Source organism: Oncorhynchus masou, unplaced genomic scaffold (assembly GCF_036934945.1).
Source record: "Oncorhynchus masou masou isolate Uvic2021 unplaced genomic scaffold, UVic_Omas_1.1 unplaced_scaffold_32___fragment_4___debris, whole genome shotgun sequence".
Lineage (NCBI taxonomy): Eukaryota > Metazoa > Chordata > Actinopteri > Salmoniformes > Salmonidae > Oncorhynchus > Oncorhynchus masou.
The window spans coordinates 25,197-42,860 of record NW_027016571.1 but is presented as its reverse complement, the minus strand read 5'-3'; the positions used below and the strand labels follow the sequence as shown (position 1 = coordinate 42,860).

At 40.7% G+C, this 17,664-nt stretch overlaps 1 protein-coding gene across 4 annotated transcripts in view; it reads left to right on the top strand.

Annotated features, from left to right (window-relative positions):
• Positions 1 to 1,872: 1,872 nt before the first annotated feature.
• The window catches only part of LOC135538881 (tau-tubulin kinase 1-like), a 39,192-nt gene continuing 23,400 nt past the window's right edge, over positions 1,873 to 17,664 (top strand). The window contains exons 1-6 of one of the 4 annotated variants that reach the window (XM_064964768.1): positions 1,873 to 1,998; positions 6,871 to 7,029; positions 8,427 to 8,574; positions 11,085 to 11,158; positions 12,224 to 12,364; positions 14,202 to 14,306. In XM_064964768.1, the coding sequence (XP_064820840.1) occupies positions 6,961 to 7,029; positions 8,427 to 8,574; positions 11,085 to 11,158; positions 12,224 to 12,364; positions 14,202 to 14,306 (537 nt within the window). In that variant the 5' untranslated portion in view covers positions 1,873 to 1,998; positions 6,871 to 6,960. Of the gene's footprint in view, positions 1,999 to 3,142; positions 3,228 to 6,870; positions 7,030 to 8,426; positions 8,575 to 11,084; positions 11,159 to 12,220; positions 12,365 to 14,201; positions 14,307 to 17,664 lie in introns of those variants that run through there. The other 3 variants (XM_064964766.1, XM_064964770.1, XM_064964769.1) reach the window with 3 other exon arrangements.

Sequence of the window (17,664 nt, the reverse complement as noted above, 5' to 3'; positions counted from 1 at the left end):
AAACGTTACAGGTAGCTTGTGTCAAATATTTGACATTATGGGTAGGTTACAGTATTGCTGTGCGATAGGAGCGTGATATCTTTGCCTATTTAATCTCAAAGCCTATACCAAGTCAGGATATAGAAACCCAATAATCTTATGGTAAACTAAATATTGAAAATCAATTTGTCTTTTGTATAGAAGTGTGGGCTGCAACATTTAGCCTACTTTTTAAAATGTTTTCGACTATACAATCAATCTTGCATTATGACGGAGCATGGACCTTGCTATAGGCAGCATGCATGTTTAGTCACGGCAAAAGCAGACTTTTCAGAAATGGCAGAAACAGAAATTCAGTATGAAATTTACGCAACAGTTCTAAATGAGGTCACTGGTCAAAGACAACGCTGTTAACTTGATTGTTGCTGTAGTTAAGGCCCAGATTATCCTACATTTAGATGACCTTAAATCGGGCCTAAATCGGGAAAAGATTTTGTGTCCTCTTCACGACTGTCTTGGTCTGTTTGGACCATGATAGTTCGTTGATGTGGACACCAAGGACCATGATAGTTCGTTGGTGATGTGGACACCAAGGAACTTGAAACTCTCGACCAGCTCCACTACAGCCCTGTTGATGCTAATGGGGGGCCTGTTCATGAATGCCAGGCACGACTCCAACACCATTAAATTTGCCGATGACACAACAGTGGTAGGCCTGATCACCGACAACAACGAGACAGCCTACACGGAGGTCAGCGACCTGGACCTCTATCCTAGGTGGTGTCAGAGGAAGGCCCTAAAAATGGTCAAAGACTCCAGCCACCCTAGTCATAGACTGTTCTCTCTGCTACCACACGGCAAGCGGTACCGGAGAACCAAGTCTAGGTCCAAGAGGCTTCTAAACAGCTTCTACACCCGAGCCATAAGAATCCTGAACATCTAGTCAAATGGCTACCCAGACTATTTGCATTCCCCACCCTCCCCTCTCCAAACCACTGCCACTATCTGTCAGCTCTTTAATTACTTGTTACTTTTATCTCTTATTCTTAGCCATATTTTTTTTAACTGCACTGTTGGTTAGGGGCTTGTAAGTAAGCATTTCACTGTCAGGTCTACACCTGTTGTATTCGGTGCATGTGACTAATACAATTTGAATTGATAATCTTAATTGTAGGTCATCAATTTTATTTTCCAATGATTGTGCGTTAGCAAGAAGAATGGAAGGCAATGGGAGTTTACTTGCGCAGCCTCCTTTCCGACTACTTTTTTTTCACGCAAAAGGCGTGGATCTAGGCCTGTTCCAGTGAAAGCAGGATATCCTTCTCGTTAGACTCCTTAAAGAAAAAACTTTAGCTTTTCTGATGTCCCGAAGTTATTTTCGGTCATAAGAGACGGCAGCAGCAACATTAAGTTAAAAAACAAGTTACAGAAAATCCCCAAAAATGACAAAATAGCACACTTGGTTGGGAGAATGCAAAACGTCAGCCATGTTCTTCAGCGGCATCTTGCATGCCCTGACACTTGTTAAAACTACTGTAATACTATTTTAGGCTGCTGTATACTCAGTCAAGCCTTTTCTGAAATATCTGTGGGAGAAATGTCCTCCTCAGAATTACTTTGAGAAACTCCCAAAATTATATAGATAAGGCTTTTTATGAAAAATAATTTTCATCCGTCATCCTCCCTAACTTTTAAGTCACCATGTTCATTTTTTCAAAACATAAGTATAGTCCTAATTGTGCATCCAGGTCTAAAATGTTCTTCTCCACTTCGGTAGGTGGCGGTATGTGCCGTGTAGCCTATACCACAAATCTCCGAGGAAAGCACAGAGGACGATCGCTTTGGTTGCTAAATGATGCTGATGCTGGGGGCGCGAATGAGGGCAGGGAGGAGGATGCTGCCGTAGAAATGGTGGTGTGTGGGGCGAACCTCCTGCAATGGTTTTGACCGTAGAGGCGAAACAATGTGCCTCTTCAAAGTCTTCGAGGTTTTCATGTCATCGCGTCTGAAGAGAATTAGGTAAAAAGAAAAGCTACTATCCTCTCTTCCCCATTCCCCAGGTTTGAAGGGTTATGTAAATATTGCCGTATGTTTGTACACTGAAGGCCCAGGTGGCTGATTTAAGGAATTATAGTTGTCTTAATGAATAGAAATGTGGAATGTGGATTTGAATTGCAGTAGATGTAGTTAAAATATAGCAAAATATTTTGATCCCAATCCATTAATGCCAATGGGCTATTATAGAGTTATATCTAATATTATGCGTATTTTAGTATGATGAAGTTCGGCGCTGGCCTTTTCCAGTGATTGGTTCACATTGGGAATTGTAGTCCGGTGTTTTTGCTCTCATATATGCTACATTGCATTCGGTAGTATTTTTTTTAGCGGTAGGTCTACCTATATCAAACAATTCCATTAAAATATGCAATATTATTGAAGATTAGAAAGGCTGACGTCCAATTACAAACGCAGTCCATTACGCGCGAGGAGAAGTAACGGACTGTTATTAGGGTATAATATTTGTAAAATGGTACAAGTTTTGTGATTTTGCAGAATATCTATGGGGTGTCGTGCGCCACCTCTCGCCATAAAGGCGGTAGTAATAGGTGGGTCTCTTGTCAAGCATGAGTATACGCTGCAGTGCGGACAAAAACCGAGAAGTGGTATGGATCGAGAGCATATAACCGTATTTTAAACCGATACATCAATTAGCAAGAGAAGGCAATGTATCGGAATAGTTTATCGGAATTGGACCCACTGCTTACCTGGATTTTAGTCGTCGACAATGTATTTTAATTGTGCATTCATGAAAAGCATACACCTGTACACTGCAGTTTGTAATCATAGGAATCCGCTTGCGTGACACGTTTATTGTCGAAGAATTTGGATCTTATTCTAATTTAAACAACTTGACAAACTAATGTAGAAAAGAACAAAATGTGTGTTAGGCCAATACACAATGTAAGAAAATCATATGTTTGATTGAATTTATTGGCGGTTTCGCTTGGGATAATTGCCTGCTAAATGCAAAGGAGTACGGTTCAGTTTAGCTTCGGACATTGGAGTAGATGTTTATATGGACCTTTCTCGCAATGGATTTGGTCTTACATGGGGAAATGATGCTATTATTGAGTGTATAGCTGTAGCAGTAGGGCTACTGTTTGTCAGAGGAAGTCTTCTGCTACCTTAAAATCCCAAATGAAGATTCCAAAAAGACGGAAAAGACTAACGTGCCGTCTCTGCGCCAGGTAATATTCTTCATGACATCTGTTTGGCTAATAACGTTTACATAATATAGACATCAGTTGGCAGGACTTCCTGGGTGCTTTATTAAAGAGGCTATATATGACTTTTGCCTCTGGGACTGTTCTTCAGCCCTAAATGGACAGAAATGTTGTCCCATTTAGCAAAATGTTATGTTTTATTGTTTGATAGGGCTATAGCTGTTTATGTAACTATATTTAAAGCATCAGTTCGGCCCATTTGTTTAAAAGAAATACTGCATGTGCACTATTTAACCTGACCCATTTGTTGGTATTGGTTATTGACTAAATCAAACTATCTCTGCCTGTATTTTGTGAATGTTGAACAGTCAGTTAGTTGCCTTAGTAGCAGATAGGTCTACGGAGTTATAGCACACACTGTGGAACGTGCATTTGCATATAACACATCAAGCAGTATCAATTCAACTCATTAGAAACATACTACTATTACAGTTTGTGCTTAAAGAGTAAGGCTAAATATTTGTCTAATTGTTAGGCTATTGTAAAATACTTTAGGGTGAGATGTTAGATTTGTTTAATTGTTCCAACTTTCTATTTGCCAATGTTACATTTAATGATACAGGTTCAACAGTCGCTTGGATCAGGCCTTATGTACAACATGTATACTGCCAAATATAGACCTGGGACCTGTAAAGTAATTCATATATTGTAAAAAGATTGGCTCGTAGTTCTAATCATCGTCTTATATGAATGTTATGCTAAATGATTGCATTATATGGCTTCTGTGTATTGTTGTCCATTATACTATTACTTGTCATTATTTCATTATCTACTCCTTCAAATTTAACTGTCATTCTCATAAATATTATTTAAATATCTAAATATCTCTAAACATCATTGATTTGGTTGTGGAGGCAGTTGTAACAAACCTCTTTGTATTTGTGTTTTTTTTATTTTGGCTTGTAGGCTTACAAAGGAGGGTTTTGGCATCGACTAAATTGGCCAAGTTCAGGATTTTTTTCTCAGACGTAAGGTTTTTGAAGAGGTTGTAAATATGGTGAGAGGTTCATGTGTTCTTCAAAGTTCCCTTGGAAATGCGGCTGCACTTTTACCCACCAGTTTGAACACAAATGGCTGTCGCGGCTTCCTTCGCGGATTTCAAGGAAATTTCATGATTTCATAGTTCTGGGAAACTTGATTGCAACCCCTTGGCTTTTTGCAAAGTAGATCCCCTCACACTATTGTTAGTATAGGACAGCAAATACACATTTACTTGTGTGTTATAATTGATTTGAGTCTCTCACTGATGCACTGCCCCTATGTTTTGCTTTTTGCTATGGCAACTGTACCCTGAACTATCACAACCCAGTGAAAATGATGATGATGCTAATATGATTTTCATTTTCCAAGATTATTATTGAACTACACCCAAAGGGAGGGAACAGGCTTGCAGTGTTTCCCAACATGAGAAGAATCTTTCATAACACCTGGCAAGATGGCCATAACATTATAATAGTTAGACTGAGAACGATATATTATCTTGAACCATACAACATGAAGCCTACTTTATATGATCTTATAGGGTGGCATCATGATGAGCAGTCACTATAGCTGCTGATCAGCAATTATCTCGATTGATTCATTATTAGTCAGTCATACTTTTGAAAGTATAAAATAAGCTTAAAGGGATAGTTCACTCAAATTACAAAATTACATTAATTTCCTTACCCTTTAAGCAGTCTATGGACAAGGAAACCAATATGATTTGTATATGGGTGAACTATCCCTTTAATGATTTAAGGTTAAAATAAAATATTAATTCCAATTCCATGGCTGTAGTGTGTAGAGGACGCTAAGTGAGGAAATGCTCCTTGAACAAACTTCTTTGTATTTAAACTTAAACTACTTACAATTTTGCCTGCTCTTGTGGGTTTTAGATCGAGTCTGATGAGGGCGCTAGGGTCGCTTTCAGCATGGTGCAATGTTTATGGGACATTCAGATATAAAATGTTATGTAGAACGAACATGCACTTCTGACATGTAGAATAAGGAGCCACGTAAGCTCTATTCATGACATTTCTATCTGCAAGGTTCCACAACATTTGCCTACTGAACGTGACCCAGTTCTTGCTACATTTGCAGTGTTACCAGCCTGTAATCTTGCTGTGCTATGAGTGCTTGAAATAACTACCAGTTATTGGCATATTGACGTTCAATGACACAGCCTCCATTCACATGCTTCCCACCATAGCAAAGCAAATATTGGGAACCGACCCAGGTGCATTGACAAACCTTGCTTTAAAGCCATAAGCACTGGCAATACCACCCTCGTAGGCTCACACCCTCTGTCTAAACCTATTGTATGTGTTCTAGTGCATTTTGTCACTTTTTCACAGCGGACTAATCTGCTAGATAATACACAGTCTCTCTACTGGCCTCAGCCTAGGCATGACTAAGTACCCCCCCCCCCAATGGAGCTGAGCTGTGCATGCATAACTAATGGTACATGGCCCTGCATGCAGAATAGCATGGTTTTGGTACTAACCTATTTACATGCATCACTCTTATCCCGATGTTGTTTACCCAGAATAATCATAAGCATCTAGAAAATAAAAGTTGATAGATATCGGTTCGAACCCAATACCAATACTGTCTAATAGTTTAGAGGGCTAACAGCGATTGGCCAGATATTGCAAAACAGATCAATTAAAATTTAAGAAGTGTCTATATCATCAGGCAAAACTGGTTGCAACGAACTCATGGTCAGGTTGTATAGTGGTTGTATAATGAAGTTTTGCTGAAGTCTTTTTAGCCACCAAATCTGGATGTTATCTGGTGACGCCTTGATCTCGTCATGAAGAGGACGTCTTTACCTGATTGTAACAGAGACCAGTTGGTTGTAATCTAGTTATCACGTCTTCTTAACCTCCAAAATGAGTTTACAAGCAGAAATTTGAGGCCAAATAATATATCCATTACAATGAATTTCATAGATGTATTGTCAGTTTGTTGTTGTACAACAGTGTTCAAGACTATGAGAATGGTTATGGTCCCGCTTTGTGGGAGGTCACTAAAACCATGTATCACATACAAATGACATATTGTAGGTACATTGTTGGCATACATTGTTACATAATCAAGCTTTTGTACAAAACTCTTAGCTCGGCGCTCAAGCAGAGTGATGTACTGTGCTTCAAGTGCCAAAAGTAATTTCAAATTTGAATTGGCCACACCCTAAGGAAAGTGCATCTCCTTATTGGGCTTGATGTTCAGATATGAAGGACATTTAGTATCTATGGACATATGTAGTTGCTGTAGTTGATGTACCTCCAACATACAGTATACCGAAGGCCTTATTTTCCATCGTTCACTTGCAGAGTATGTACTGTCTGTCCCCCTTGTTCTTTCAAGACAATCTAGATGTCAAACTACCACCGTCAATACCAGCAAGCTTTCTGTATGACCATGGTATTTGCACGGATAACGGAAAATACCATTTTCTTTTCTCCTCCACTTTGGCCCGAAGCTAACAAAACGAATGGCTTTATAAGACAACCCTGACTTATGTCTTTTGCTTTGAGTGCGCTGTGTGATGCCTGCTCATGGGTATTGTGTGAAAAGAAAGGGAATAAGACTGACTTATGTCTTATTGAATATCCTTTCCCAGATAAATGGCTCATTTAAGTTGGGAGCTGCCCGCGTTCTGTCGGGCTGGCAGATACAGTGCCTAGTACCAGGCCTCCAGGACCACGCCAACATGAATGGGGCTGGGGAGACGGCAGACATACTGCCGCCTAACTGCATGGTCAAGGACCGATGGAAAGTGGTGAGTATGCTACATAGTTGATCTAGTTGTGGTTTTGTCTTGGTATGGTCTCTCTATATCAGTGTTTCCCTAAGGGGCTAATTACAAGATTACCTTCACACACACAGATTTGACTCCCCGTCACCAAGGTTCTCTGTGTCTCACCAGAATTAAAGGGATAGTGTACTCGAAAATCTGTTTTCATACCTTGAAGTTGAGCAGATTACAGAGTTATGCAGGCCTCGATCCAGACTGAATGGGAAAGATTGTAACTAATTCACAGCAGCATTTATTCCCATCCATTTGTGACCACAATATTTTCTCTTTAACTCTACTCCTGGATCTACAGAACTGTAATGATGGGGCAGTGAGTCGGGTGCAGGTGAAACGTTTTAATAAAACAACAAAACCAATAACACGACACCAACATAAGGCAGAACGCCGATACACAAGAACAATACCAACTGGTGAGCGAACATGGGAGAGTGACATATAAAGGGGAGGAAATGATGAAGGTAATGGAGTCCAGGTGTGAATCATAATGATTAACAGGTGCGCTTAATGATGAGTGTCAGTTGTGCGTGATGATGAATCCCAGGACCGGCGGTTAGTACTCTGGCGACGTCATACGCCAGAGGAGCAGGAGCAGACATGACAAGAACAGAATGTAGAATTGTTAAATCATTGGACAAACTTTGTAGTTTTTGTCAAATGTCCCTTTAATGGTATCTGACAAACTTTTGGGGTTACTTCTGCCCCTTTAATAATGGTATGGTATACGCAGCGCCACGCATTCGGTGATTGCGTAACAGTTACTGTGCTTCTGATGGTGATCACTTAGACGACCCTGTCAGAACCAATCACGGAGCGACAGATCCCTAGGCCAAAGAGCTGAGGAAGAAAGTAGTGTGTTTGCACATGCCTGGTTAATATTTGTCTTTGGCACTTGGCTGTCATGATCAAGCCATAAACGGATAATAGGGTTGTTCAAAGCACTTACGGTAAGTACTTGGTGAAATAAAGAAAAAAATGCAATAGAGGAGTTGATGAAGTGGGGCTGGAGAAAGAGGGGTGGGACGAAGGAGGGCAACTATCTAGCAAAAATGAATTCACTCAATTACTGTTTGATCAATAAGACACACCTCTCTATCGCCTGGTCACAGATCAGTTTGTGCTGTCTTGCCAACTAATTTTGTTCGTTGTCATGCCAGACAATGACAATGACCATAGGAGTTGGCAAGACAGCACAAACAGATCTGGGAACAGGCTAACATCTCTGTACTCTTCCATCAAAACTGGTGTTTGTCATGCGAAAGGTTTGTTAAGTTGAGCTTCTTTACAGTACAGTATAAGCCAGCATTCTAACAGCACTAGAAGAATGTTGTTTAGTACACTTTTTATCCTCAACACCTTTCTAGCTGAAGAAAATCGGAGGGGGAGGTTTTGGTGAGATTTACGAAGCTCTGGACCTGTTGACTCGGGAGAACGTGGCATTGAAGGTGGAGTCGGCCCAGCAGCCCAAACAGGTCCTGAAGATGGAGGTGGCAGTCCTGAAGAAACTGCAGGGTAAGGGCCCACTGCAGTGGCCATTTTGGACCTTTCTGCTAGTTTTGTCAATGAGCGTGGTGGTGCCACTGCGGTTACCATTCTGTGTTTACCGTTTGGCTTAGTCAATGAGTAAGAAGGTGCTGCTCAGTCGGTTCTTAAATTCAATAAATGGCATTCTTTGTTGATGTCACTTGACCTGAACCCAGATCCCACCGCTGACACCATGTGTCAGTATACTTTGTTGTAGTCATGACAGACAAATATATAAAGTTTGTGTCAGCTACAGTGCATAGTCAAGTAAGAACGTTTATCTTTCCTGTGTAAGATAAATGTGTTACATCAATACTGCTTAAGACTGCACTTATGATTGGCTATAAAATCTGCTATGTCATACTCATGACAGTCTAGTGAAAAGTGTAATAACCTCTCCTCATGACAGCACAGCATAGGTTTCAGGACAGTAAAACCAGGTAAAGTGTTAGTGCTTTGGGTGTCCTTTGAGACATCCTGTCAAAAGGAATCAGAATTTCCTTTCACATTGTCATGTACATCCTTAAGCATCCTTCAGTTAAAAGCTGCAGAGCCATGCAGTCTACTGTGACAGAATCTGTAACCTAATAAACAGCCAATTACATTTGTTTCGTAAATATGTAATAATGGGCCGCCAGACTATTGTGACTCGGTGGCTGTGGACTTTGAATAGAGCTTTAGGCCAAGTGGCTAGGGAGAGCAAACATTAGCTCTGTCTGCCATGCACTAAGCTTATTTAATGTAACCTTCTCTTCCTCATGGCCTTATTTAGTGGGTCACGATGCACTATTTAAGCATATCTGTTTCGTGCTTTGCATTTTGGTGTGCTGTTTGAATTATGGCCCTTGAATCTTTTGCTTGAGGTTCAAGCAAATGTGGAAACCAATGTCTCTCTTGCTTACTACACCCATAGTAGCTTCACGGAAAAGTGGCTAAGAATAGCTTAGACCTTATGAATCAATAGGTAACCTAGTAAACTACTCAACATCATTGCTCATGTTGTGTATTGATTAAAGGGCCTCTGATCTCCTTGAAGTATATTGTAGGTAAAATGTCTACAAGGCCATTATGAAATAGCTGTGAAAAATACTCCACTCATGATTTTAAAAAAGGCCCTTAAAAATGTGCCTGGAAAATAAGCAATATAGTGTTGCTTGTTTTTGGTTATACGTATGTCAGTAGGAAGTAGGGGTCCCAACAATCAAATATCTTACAAAAGCCAAACATGCATCCTAACAGTACTTTATTGATGCTTGATTGCATGGTCCCAACAGTATTTCCAAAACAGTGAACAAACTAGAGCAAGTATTTTGGCTTAGACTATTCCTTTAATTCTGCCATAATGGGCCCTCTATATGTTTTTATGTAGATTAAATGTTGTGACTCACAGCACGGTTTTGCATGGGCAGCAGTAACATGTTAGACGTGATGGCGATCACGTGGCACATAGGAGAGCAACTCTCTCCTCCTGGAGTATGCACGTCAATGTGCCAGGGTAACAAGTGACTCACTTTGGCTACGAGTCATCATCACAATATGAGGAAAAAAGTTACCTCGAAAGCTGTGGGTGACAGTCACACACTGTAACTGATGTGTGACAGCTTTCGAAGTAAATTTGTCCCTCATATTGTGATGATGACTCATGATCGGTTTACAACATGTACTATGTCTTTGAAGAAGCTTGTGTGTGTGTGTGTGTGTTGGTATTTCTATGTACATATTAAAGGAAGAGACTGCAATATGACATCACGAAATGTAGATGAGTGAAACAACAAACAAATTCAAATCTGCTTAGACTGCTACTATTGGCTCTTCCCAGCATGCCCATATCAGGACTTGCCAATACTGTTGTTGTAAGCAGGACGACACCCTTTGGTGTATAATGATGTCATATTACAGACTCTACCTTTTTTAAGGAATATCAAACAATCTGAAGTTCCCTCAGAATTTTTTAGAGTCTGAGATTCCAAAATGTTCGGTACTAAGTCACATTAACAGGGTGCTCCATCAAAAGATTAATGGTGCATGATGAGTAACAATGGTTCATGCCCAACTGACCTTAATTGGGATTAACTGTGAAGAAAAGGAAGACCAGGAAACATGGACTGGCCAGCTCATGAATTTGTCCAGTTTTATTTGTCTGCCAGTATTTTATCTAAAGTGATCTTTTATAGAATATTTAACACAAGGCCATGTCCTAGAGAAAGAAGTTCTGAAAAGAACAGTCCTCAGACAGGTGTTGCCAGGAAGAAAACCTGGAAAGAAAATATTGCTTTATCCTTTCTTCAGCCCTTGAGTGTCAACATGAGTGGTTCTACTGTATTTTCATTGATTGATATGGGAATTTGAATTGGATCTTACCTAGGCCCTGTCACCACTCTCATCTCCCTGGTGTAACCAATGAAAACCAATCCAATCATCAAGTTGAAGTGATATGGAATATTTTGGCATATGCATCTTTGAACTACGATTCTTAAAATATGACCTTTTTTGTTTAGGTAAAAACCATGTTTGCAAGTTTATTGGCTGCGGGAGAAATGACAAATTCAACTACGTGGTCATGCAACTTCAGGTAAGAAGCTGACCTTTGCTTTTAATAAAGATTGACCACCATCCCCAAAATGCATTCTGTGAGAATCTGACCACAATGAAACAAAAACACGTTTTTCTGAGGAAGTGCAATTTATAAAGCTTGCATAAGGCATCGTGAAATATGAAGTCTTGGCAAATAGGCCATATTAACTGAAACAAATATTCATAAGCAGGGGCTGGTTAGAGGCTGACAAAGCACATACTGATGAAGGATAGTAATTCAAATGCCATTATGTCACATGATCCAGCATAGCATTGTCAGCCTTCTATAATATGAAAGTATATTATGGAGAGTCTTGATCCAATCCTATAAAGCTGTTATGTCATGGTACTTGGGTGTAAAAATCCATCATGACCAAACTTTTGATACTGTATGACTTTGAATACAAACAAATAGATGATTGTTGATTTGTGACTGCCAGTGAAAAAAATGAGACCCAGCCAGGCATATCGGAATATTTAAAAATACGATCTTGTATTTGTAGCCCAGGCCTACTCTACGCCACTACGAGCTGCATTGAACAGTCTATTCTGTGAACAGTGATTGAGTTATATTATTGGCCTAAATCTAATCATCACATTAGGAATAGTAACCCATCTTACATAAGTCTGTAAATGTGAGGATGCATGGAATGCTTTATTATAAAGGTGCATGTTTATGGTTCAAATTTGCTTCCCCAAACTTGAAACTCACGTGCAGCCTATATTAAAAGGTATTGTATGTAAAAAGTGATGTGACAACTCTTTACTAGGCTACTAGGCCCGCAGATATCATTTATGAAATGAATAAGGATTCTATATGTAATTCTATGTTCACACCTAGGCGATTGGGTGTTTCCATACCGGTAAGAAATAAATGTGTTATTTCGCACAAAGCCTGTTTGGTTACGTATGGTTGGTTTTCTGGAGTAGAGTGAAGTAGCCCCAAATGCAGATTTTTGTGTCAGATTTAGGATTGGGGATTGGGGGAGGGAAGCTGATTCTAGATCTGTACCTAGAGGGAACTTCACCCCAGAGCGTTGTTTTGTTTTGGGGGGTGGAGCAGGGACGCAATTTGGCAGACTTGCGGAGGAGCCAGCCTCGGGGGACTTTCACCATGAGTACCACACTCCGCCTGGGGAAACAGATCCTGGAGTCTATAGAGGCCATCCACTCTGTTGGCTTCCTGCATCGAGATATCAAACCGGTACGTATCATACATAACATCACGGCACAGCATGCCACAGCTTTATGAAGGGTTATCAGTGCTAATTCTAAAAAAACAATGCTTAAATGCAATTAACCATTGCATTTTAGAATTGGCACTGATAACCTTCCATAATGCTGTGGCATGCTGTGCTGTGCCATGACGCATGTAAAAAAAAAAGACTGCATCTGTGTTGTCCATCAAAACGGAAATGTGTATTTTTGCCATCGGTTCGTTTCATTCCCAATCCCAGACACCACACACACAGCCCAGCATTGGGGCGAGCTTTCCCTATAGTAACCTGTACCCCTGGAGCAAGTTAGGGGTTATCTGTGGCATATTAGATGGTCTTATAACTGATGTTTCATCAAACAATGCCCCATCCCTTAAAACTTATGGCTGCAGGGGCAGTATTGAGTAGCTTGGATGAAAGGAGCCCAGAGGTGCCCAGAGTAAACGGCCTGCTCCTCAGTCCCAGTTGCTAATATATGGATATTATTATTAGTATTGCATAGAAAACACTCTGAAGTTTCTAAAACTGTTTGAATGATGTCTGTGTGTATAACAGAACTCATATGGCAAGCAAACACCTGAGAAGAAATCCAAACAGGAAGTGAGAAATCTGAGGTTGGTCGATTTTTCAACCCAGCCCCTATTGAATTCACAGTGGGATATGATTGAAGTTGCACTTCCTAGGGCTTCCACCGTCTTTAGAAACTTGAATGAGGCTTCTACTGTGTTGTGGGCCTGAATGGGAGCTGAATGAGCCAGGTGTCTGGCAGAGAGCCAAGGGCTTCTCTACACACAAAGGAATTCTCCGGTTAGAACTTTATTGAAGATTTATGATAACAACACCCTAAAGATTGATTCTATATTTAGTTTGACAAGTTTCTTCGACCTGTAATATAACTTTTTAAAAGTTTTTGTCCGAGGTTCGGCTGGACCTGCACAAGCGTTTGGATTGTATACCTAAGCCCTAACAAAAGTAGCTACTTGGACATAAATAATGGGCATTATCGAACATATCAAGCATTTATTGTGGAACTAGGATTCCTGGGAGTGTATTCTGATGAAGATCATCAAAGGTAAGGGAATATTTATAATGTGATTTCTGTTGACTCCAACATGGCGGATCATTTTATTTATTTTCTGAGCGCCGTCTCAGATTATTGCATGGTTTGCTTTTTCTGTAAAAAAAATTGAAATCTGACACAGAGGTTGCATTAAGGAGAGGTATATCTATAATTCCATGTGTATATCTTCCATGTGTATTTTCATCTACATTTATGATGAGTATTTCTGTTGAATTGATGTGGCTATGCAAAATCACTGGATGTTTTTGGAACTAGTGAACGTAATGCGCCAATGTAAACTCAGATTTTTTTTATATAAATATGAACTTTTATTTATTTTATCTCTATTTGTGCTTTTTTTGACGCCTCTCTGGCTGGAAAAATGGCTGGGTTTTTCTGTGAGTTGGTGGTCACCTAACAATCGTTTGTGGTGCTTTCGCTGTAAAGCCTATTTGAAATTGGACACTGTGGTGGGATTAACAACAAGATTACCTTTAAAACGGTATAAGATACATGTATGTTTGAGGAATTTTAATTATGAGATTTCTGTTGTTTTGAATTTGGCGCCCTGCACTTTCACTGGCTGTTGTCATATCATCCCGTTAACGGGAATGCAGCACAAAGAAGAACAAGCGCCCCTCCTGGCTAACACTAATGGCACTGTGATGGTTCTTTGGTGTTGCTACAGTAGCCCCACACTCTTACCATCTGAGCCACCAGACCATATCTAAAATGCATTGTATAATCGTGTATTTTCTCTGCAGTCAAACTTCGCCATGGGAAGGCTGCCTTCAACCTTAAGGAAGTGTTACATGTTAGACTTCGGCCTCGCGCGGCAGTACACCAATACCACTGGAGAAGTCCGCCCTGTAAGTCTCCTCTTCTGTTCCTTTGCTTTGGTTTGTCCTACAAAATTATATTAATATTTACATTTTAGCAGATACTCTTATCCATTAGGGTTAAGTGCGTTGGGGATTCGAACCAGCAACATTTAAGTTACTGGCCCAACACTAACCACTAGGCTACCTGCCGCCCACTTAAATGTTATTGTGATGTTATTAGAATAATGTCCAGCTCGTGGATAAATTCCAGGTCATCTTTATTGCAATGGTGAGGCTGCACAGATTAGCAGGTCTAGGCTTGTATTTATAAACCATCTCAGAGTAGGAGTGCTGATCTAGCATCAGGTACCCCTGTCCATTTATGATCTAAAAGGCAAACGGTAATACGATATATCCGTGTTCTGCGATGTGCAGCGCGACAGACCGGCGACGCACCCAGTGTTCCCCAAATGGTGGGTCAGGATCAATGACGTCACGTCACCCACCCTGAAGTATGTAACACACTGAGAATATGATTGCCGAAGACTGTCGATAGGTACTTATCACAGTGGGAGGCTGTTCCTTCTCTTGCTAGAACAAAAGCGTTACCTGCTATGTGCTGACCCGGTTTCGACGAACCTACGCAACGCTTGTCAGTGGCCAACAACTTGACTTTGAGCCAATCAGATAGCATGAGAACATGTTGGGGCATGTTCTTCAGCCAGTCGCACATCATGTGCAATGTACTGTAGGCTATGGGATAGCAGTTAGCTAAGTGCACAGACGCAACGCACACAACACTAAATCCTTCCTCCAAGCTAACTAACCATTATAGAAAGCCTTTGAAGTTCGTTGAAGTCGAAAGTTTACATACACCTTAGCCAAATACATTTAAACTCAGTTTTTCACAATTCCTGACATTTAATCCTAGTAAAAATGCCCTGTCTTAGGTCAGTTAGGATCACCACTTTATTTTAAGAATGTGAAATGTCAGAATAATAGTAGAGAGAATGATTTATTTAAGCTTTATTTCATCACATTCCTAGTGGGTCAGAGGTTTACATACACTCAATTAGTATTTGGTAGCATTGCCTTTAAGTTGTTTAACTTGGGTCAAACGTTTATTTTAGCCTTCTACAAGCTTCCCACGATAAATTGGGTGAATTTTGACCCATTCCTCCTGACAGAGCTGGTGTAACTGAGTCCTCCTTCCTCGCACACTCTTTTTCAGTTCTGCCCACAAAATTTCTATAGGATTGAGGTCAGGGCTTTGTGATGGCCACTCCAATATGTTGACTTTGTTGTCTTAAGCCATTTTGCCACAACTTTGGAAGTATGCTTGGGGTCATTGTCCATTTGGAAGACCCATTTGCAACCAAGCTTTAACTTTCTGACCGATGTCTTGAGATGTTGCTTCAATATATCCACATAATTTTCCTGACTCATGATGACATCTATTTTGTGAGGTGCACCAGTCCCTCCTGCAGCAAAGCACCCCACAACATGATGCAACATGATGTGGCAACCCGGGTGCTTCATGGTTGAGATGGTGTTCTTTGGCTTGCAAACCTCCCCCTTTTTCCTCCAAACATAACGATGGTCATTATGGCCAAACAGTTCTATTTTTGTTTCATCAGATCAGAGGACATTATTCCCAAAAGTACGATCTGTGTCCCCATGTGCAGTTGCAAATCGTAGTCTGACTTTTTTTATGGAGGTTTTGGAGCTGTGGCTTCTTCCTTGCTGAGCTGCATTCCAGGTTATGTCGATATAGGACTCGTTTTACTGTGGATATAGATACTTTTGTACCTGTTCCCTCCAGCATCTTCACAAGAACCTTTGCTGTTGTTCTGGGATTGATTTGCATTTTCGCATCAAAGTACATTCATCTCTAGGAGACAGAACGCATCCCCTTCCTGAGCGGTATGACGGCTGTGTGGTCTCATGGTGTTTATACTTGCATACTATTGTTTGTACAGATGAACATGGTACCTTCAGGCATTTGAAAATTGCTCCCAAGGATGAACCAGACTTGTGGAGGTCTACAATTTTTTTTCTGAGGTCTTGGCTGATTTCTTTAGATTTTCCCATTTTGGCACTGAGTTTTAAGGTAGGCCTTGAAATACATCCACAGCATCCACAGACTCAAATTATGCTAATAAGCATATCAGAAGCTTCTAAAGCCATGACATAATTTTCTGGAATGTTCCAAGCTGTTTAAAGGCACAGTTAACTTTGTGTATGTAAACTGCTTTCCCACTGGAATTGTGATACAGTGAATTATACGTGATCTGTCTGTAAACAATTGTTGGAAAAATTACTTGTGTCATGCACAAAGTAGATGTCCTAACCGACTTGCCAAAACTATAGTTTGTTAACAAGACATTTGTGGAGTGGTTGAAAAACGAGTTTTAATGACTCCAACCTAAGTGTATGTAAACTTCCGACTTCAACTGTACATGCTAATCAACGTCTTATGCAACCAGAACTAAGCCGAAGAAGGACTAACCTCCCCATCCTCCTACCAGCACACTGTTTGTCTCTGTCTCTACACATACCTTCATCCAAGAGAGAGGTATCCAAAGTGTTAGTTAAGGGCTTGTAAGTAAGCATTTCACTGTAAGGTGTACAAAATACAACACCTGTTGTATTCGGCGCATGTGACAAATCAAATTTGATTTGATTTATTGACTGCATTTTCAATCTCTCCACTTCTTCCCCTCTTTGATCTTCTTCTTCTCCTCCACTTCCATCCTGTCATTTCCTCTTCTCCCTATCCTTTTATCTCCCTTAATCTCTTCTAGCACTTTCACCTCCTCTCCTTTCTTCTCCCTCATCAATTGCTTATGCATTTGTCCTTCTCTCCCCTGGACTATTCTCCTCCTTTTCCTCCCTCCTTTCCTCCTCTCCCCTCATTTTAAATAGACTCTCTCAAGTATCTTCTCTCCTTTCCCCGCTTGCCTCTTATTCATTTCTCTCATCCACTCCATTTCCCTTTCGGCTCCTCTACCTTTCCATCCACTCTTTCCATTGCTCTCCCCTTCTTTTGCCTCCCATCTCTTAGGCACCGCTCTCCCCCTTCCCTCCACTCTCCTACACTCCTATCTCTCTATTTCTCTCCTCTCATCTCTTTGACTCAGTCACTATCTGATCTCCTCTATTTCTCTCTACATCTCCCCCCTCTCCTCTCATATCTCTGGCCCGAACACTCTGTGTCCTCATGCAGCAGCCCCCCCCCCCTCTCTGCATTCAGAGCTCTGTAAGTGCAGCAGTGTGAGATTTAATTTGCTTTTGCATGCGTCAGTGGGCTATGGCATCGCCTCTCGCTTCCCTTCTCCTTTTTCCCTTCTCTTGCTCTCTGATTTTTTGCCCTTCTAGCCAGTACAGCTGAGTCAGCTTCAGCTCA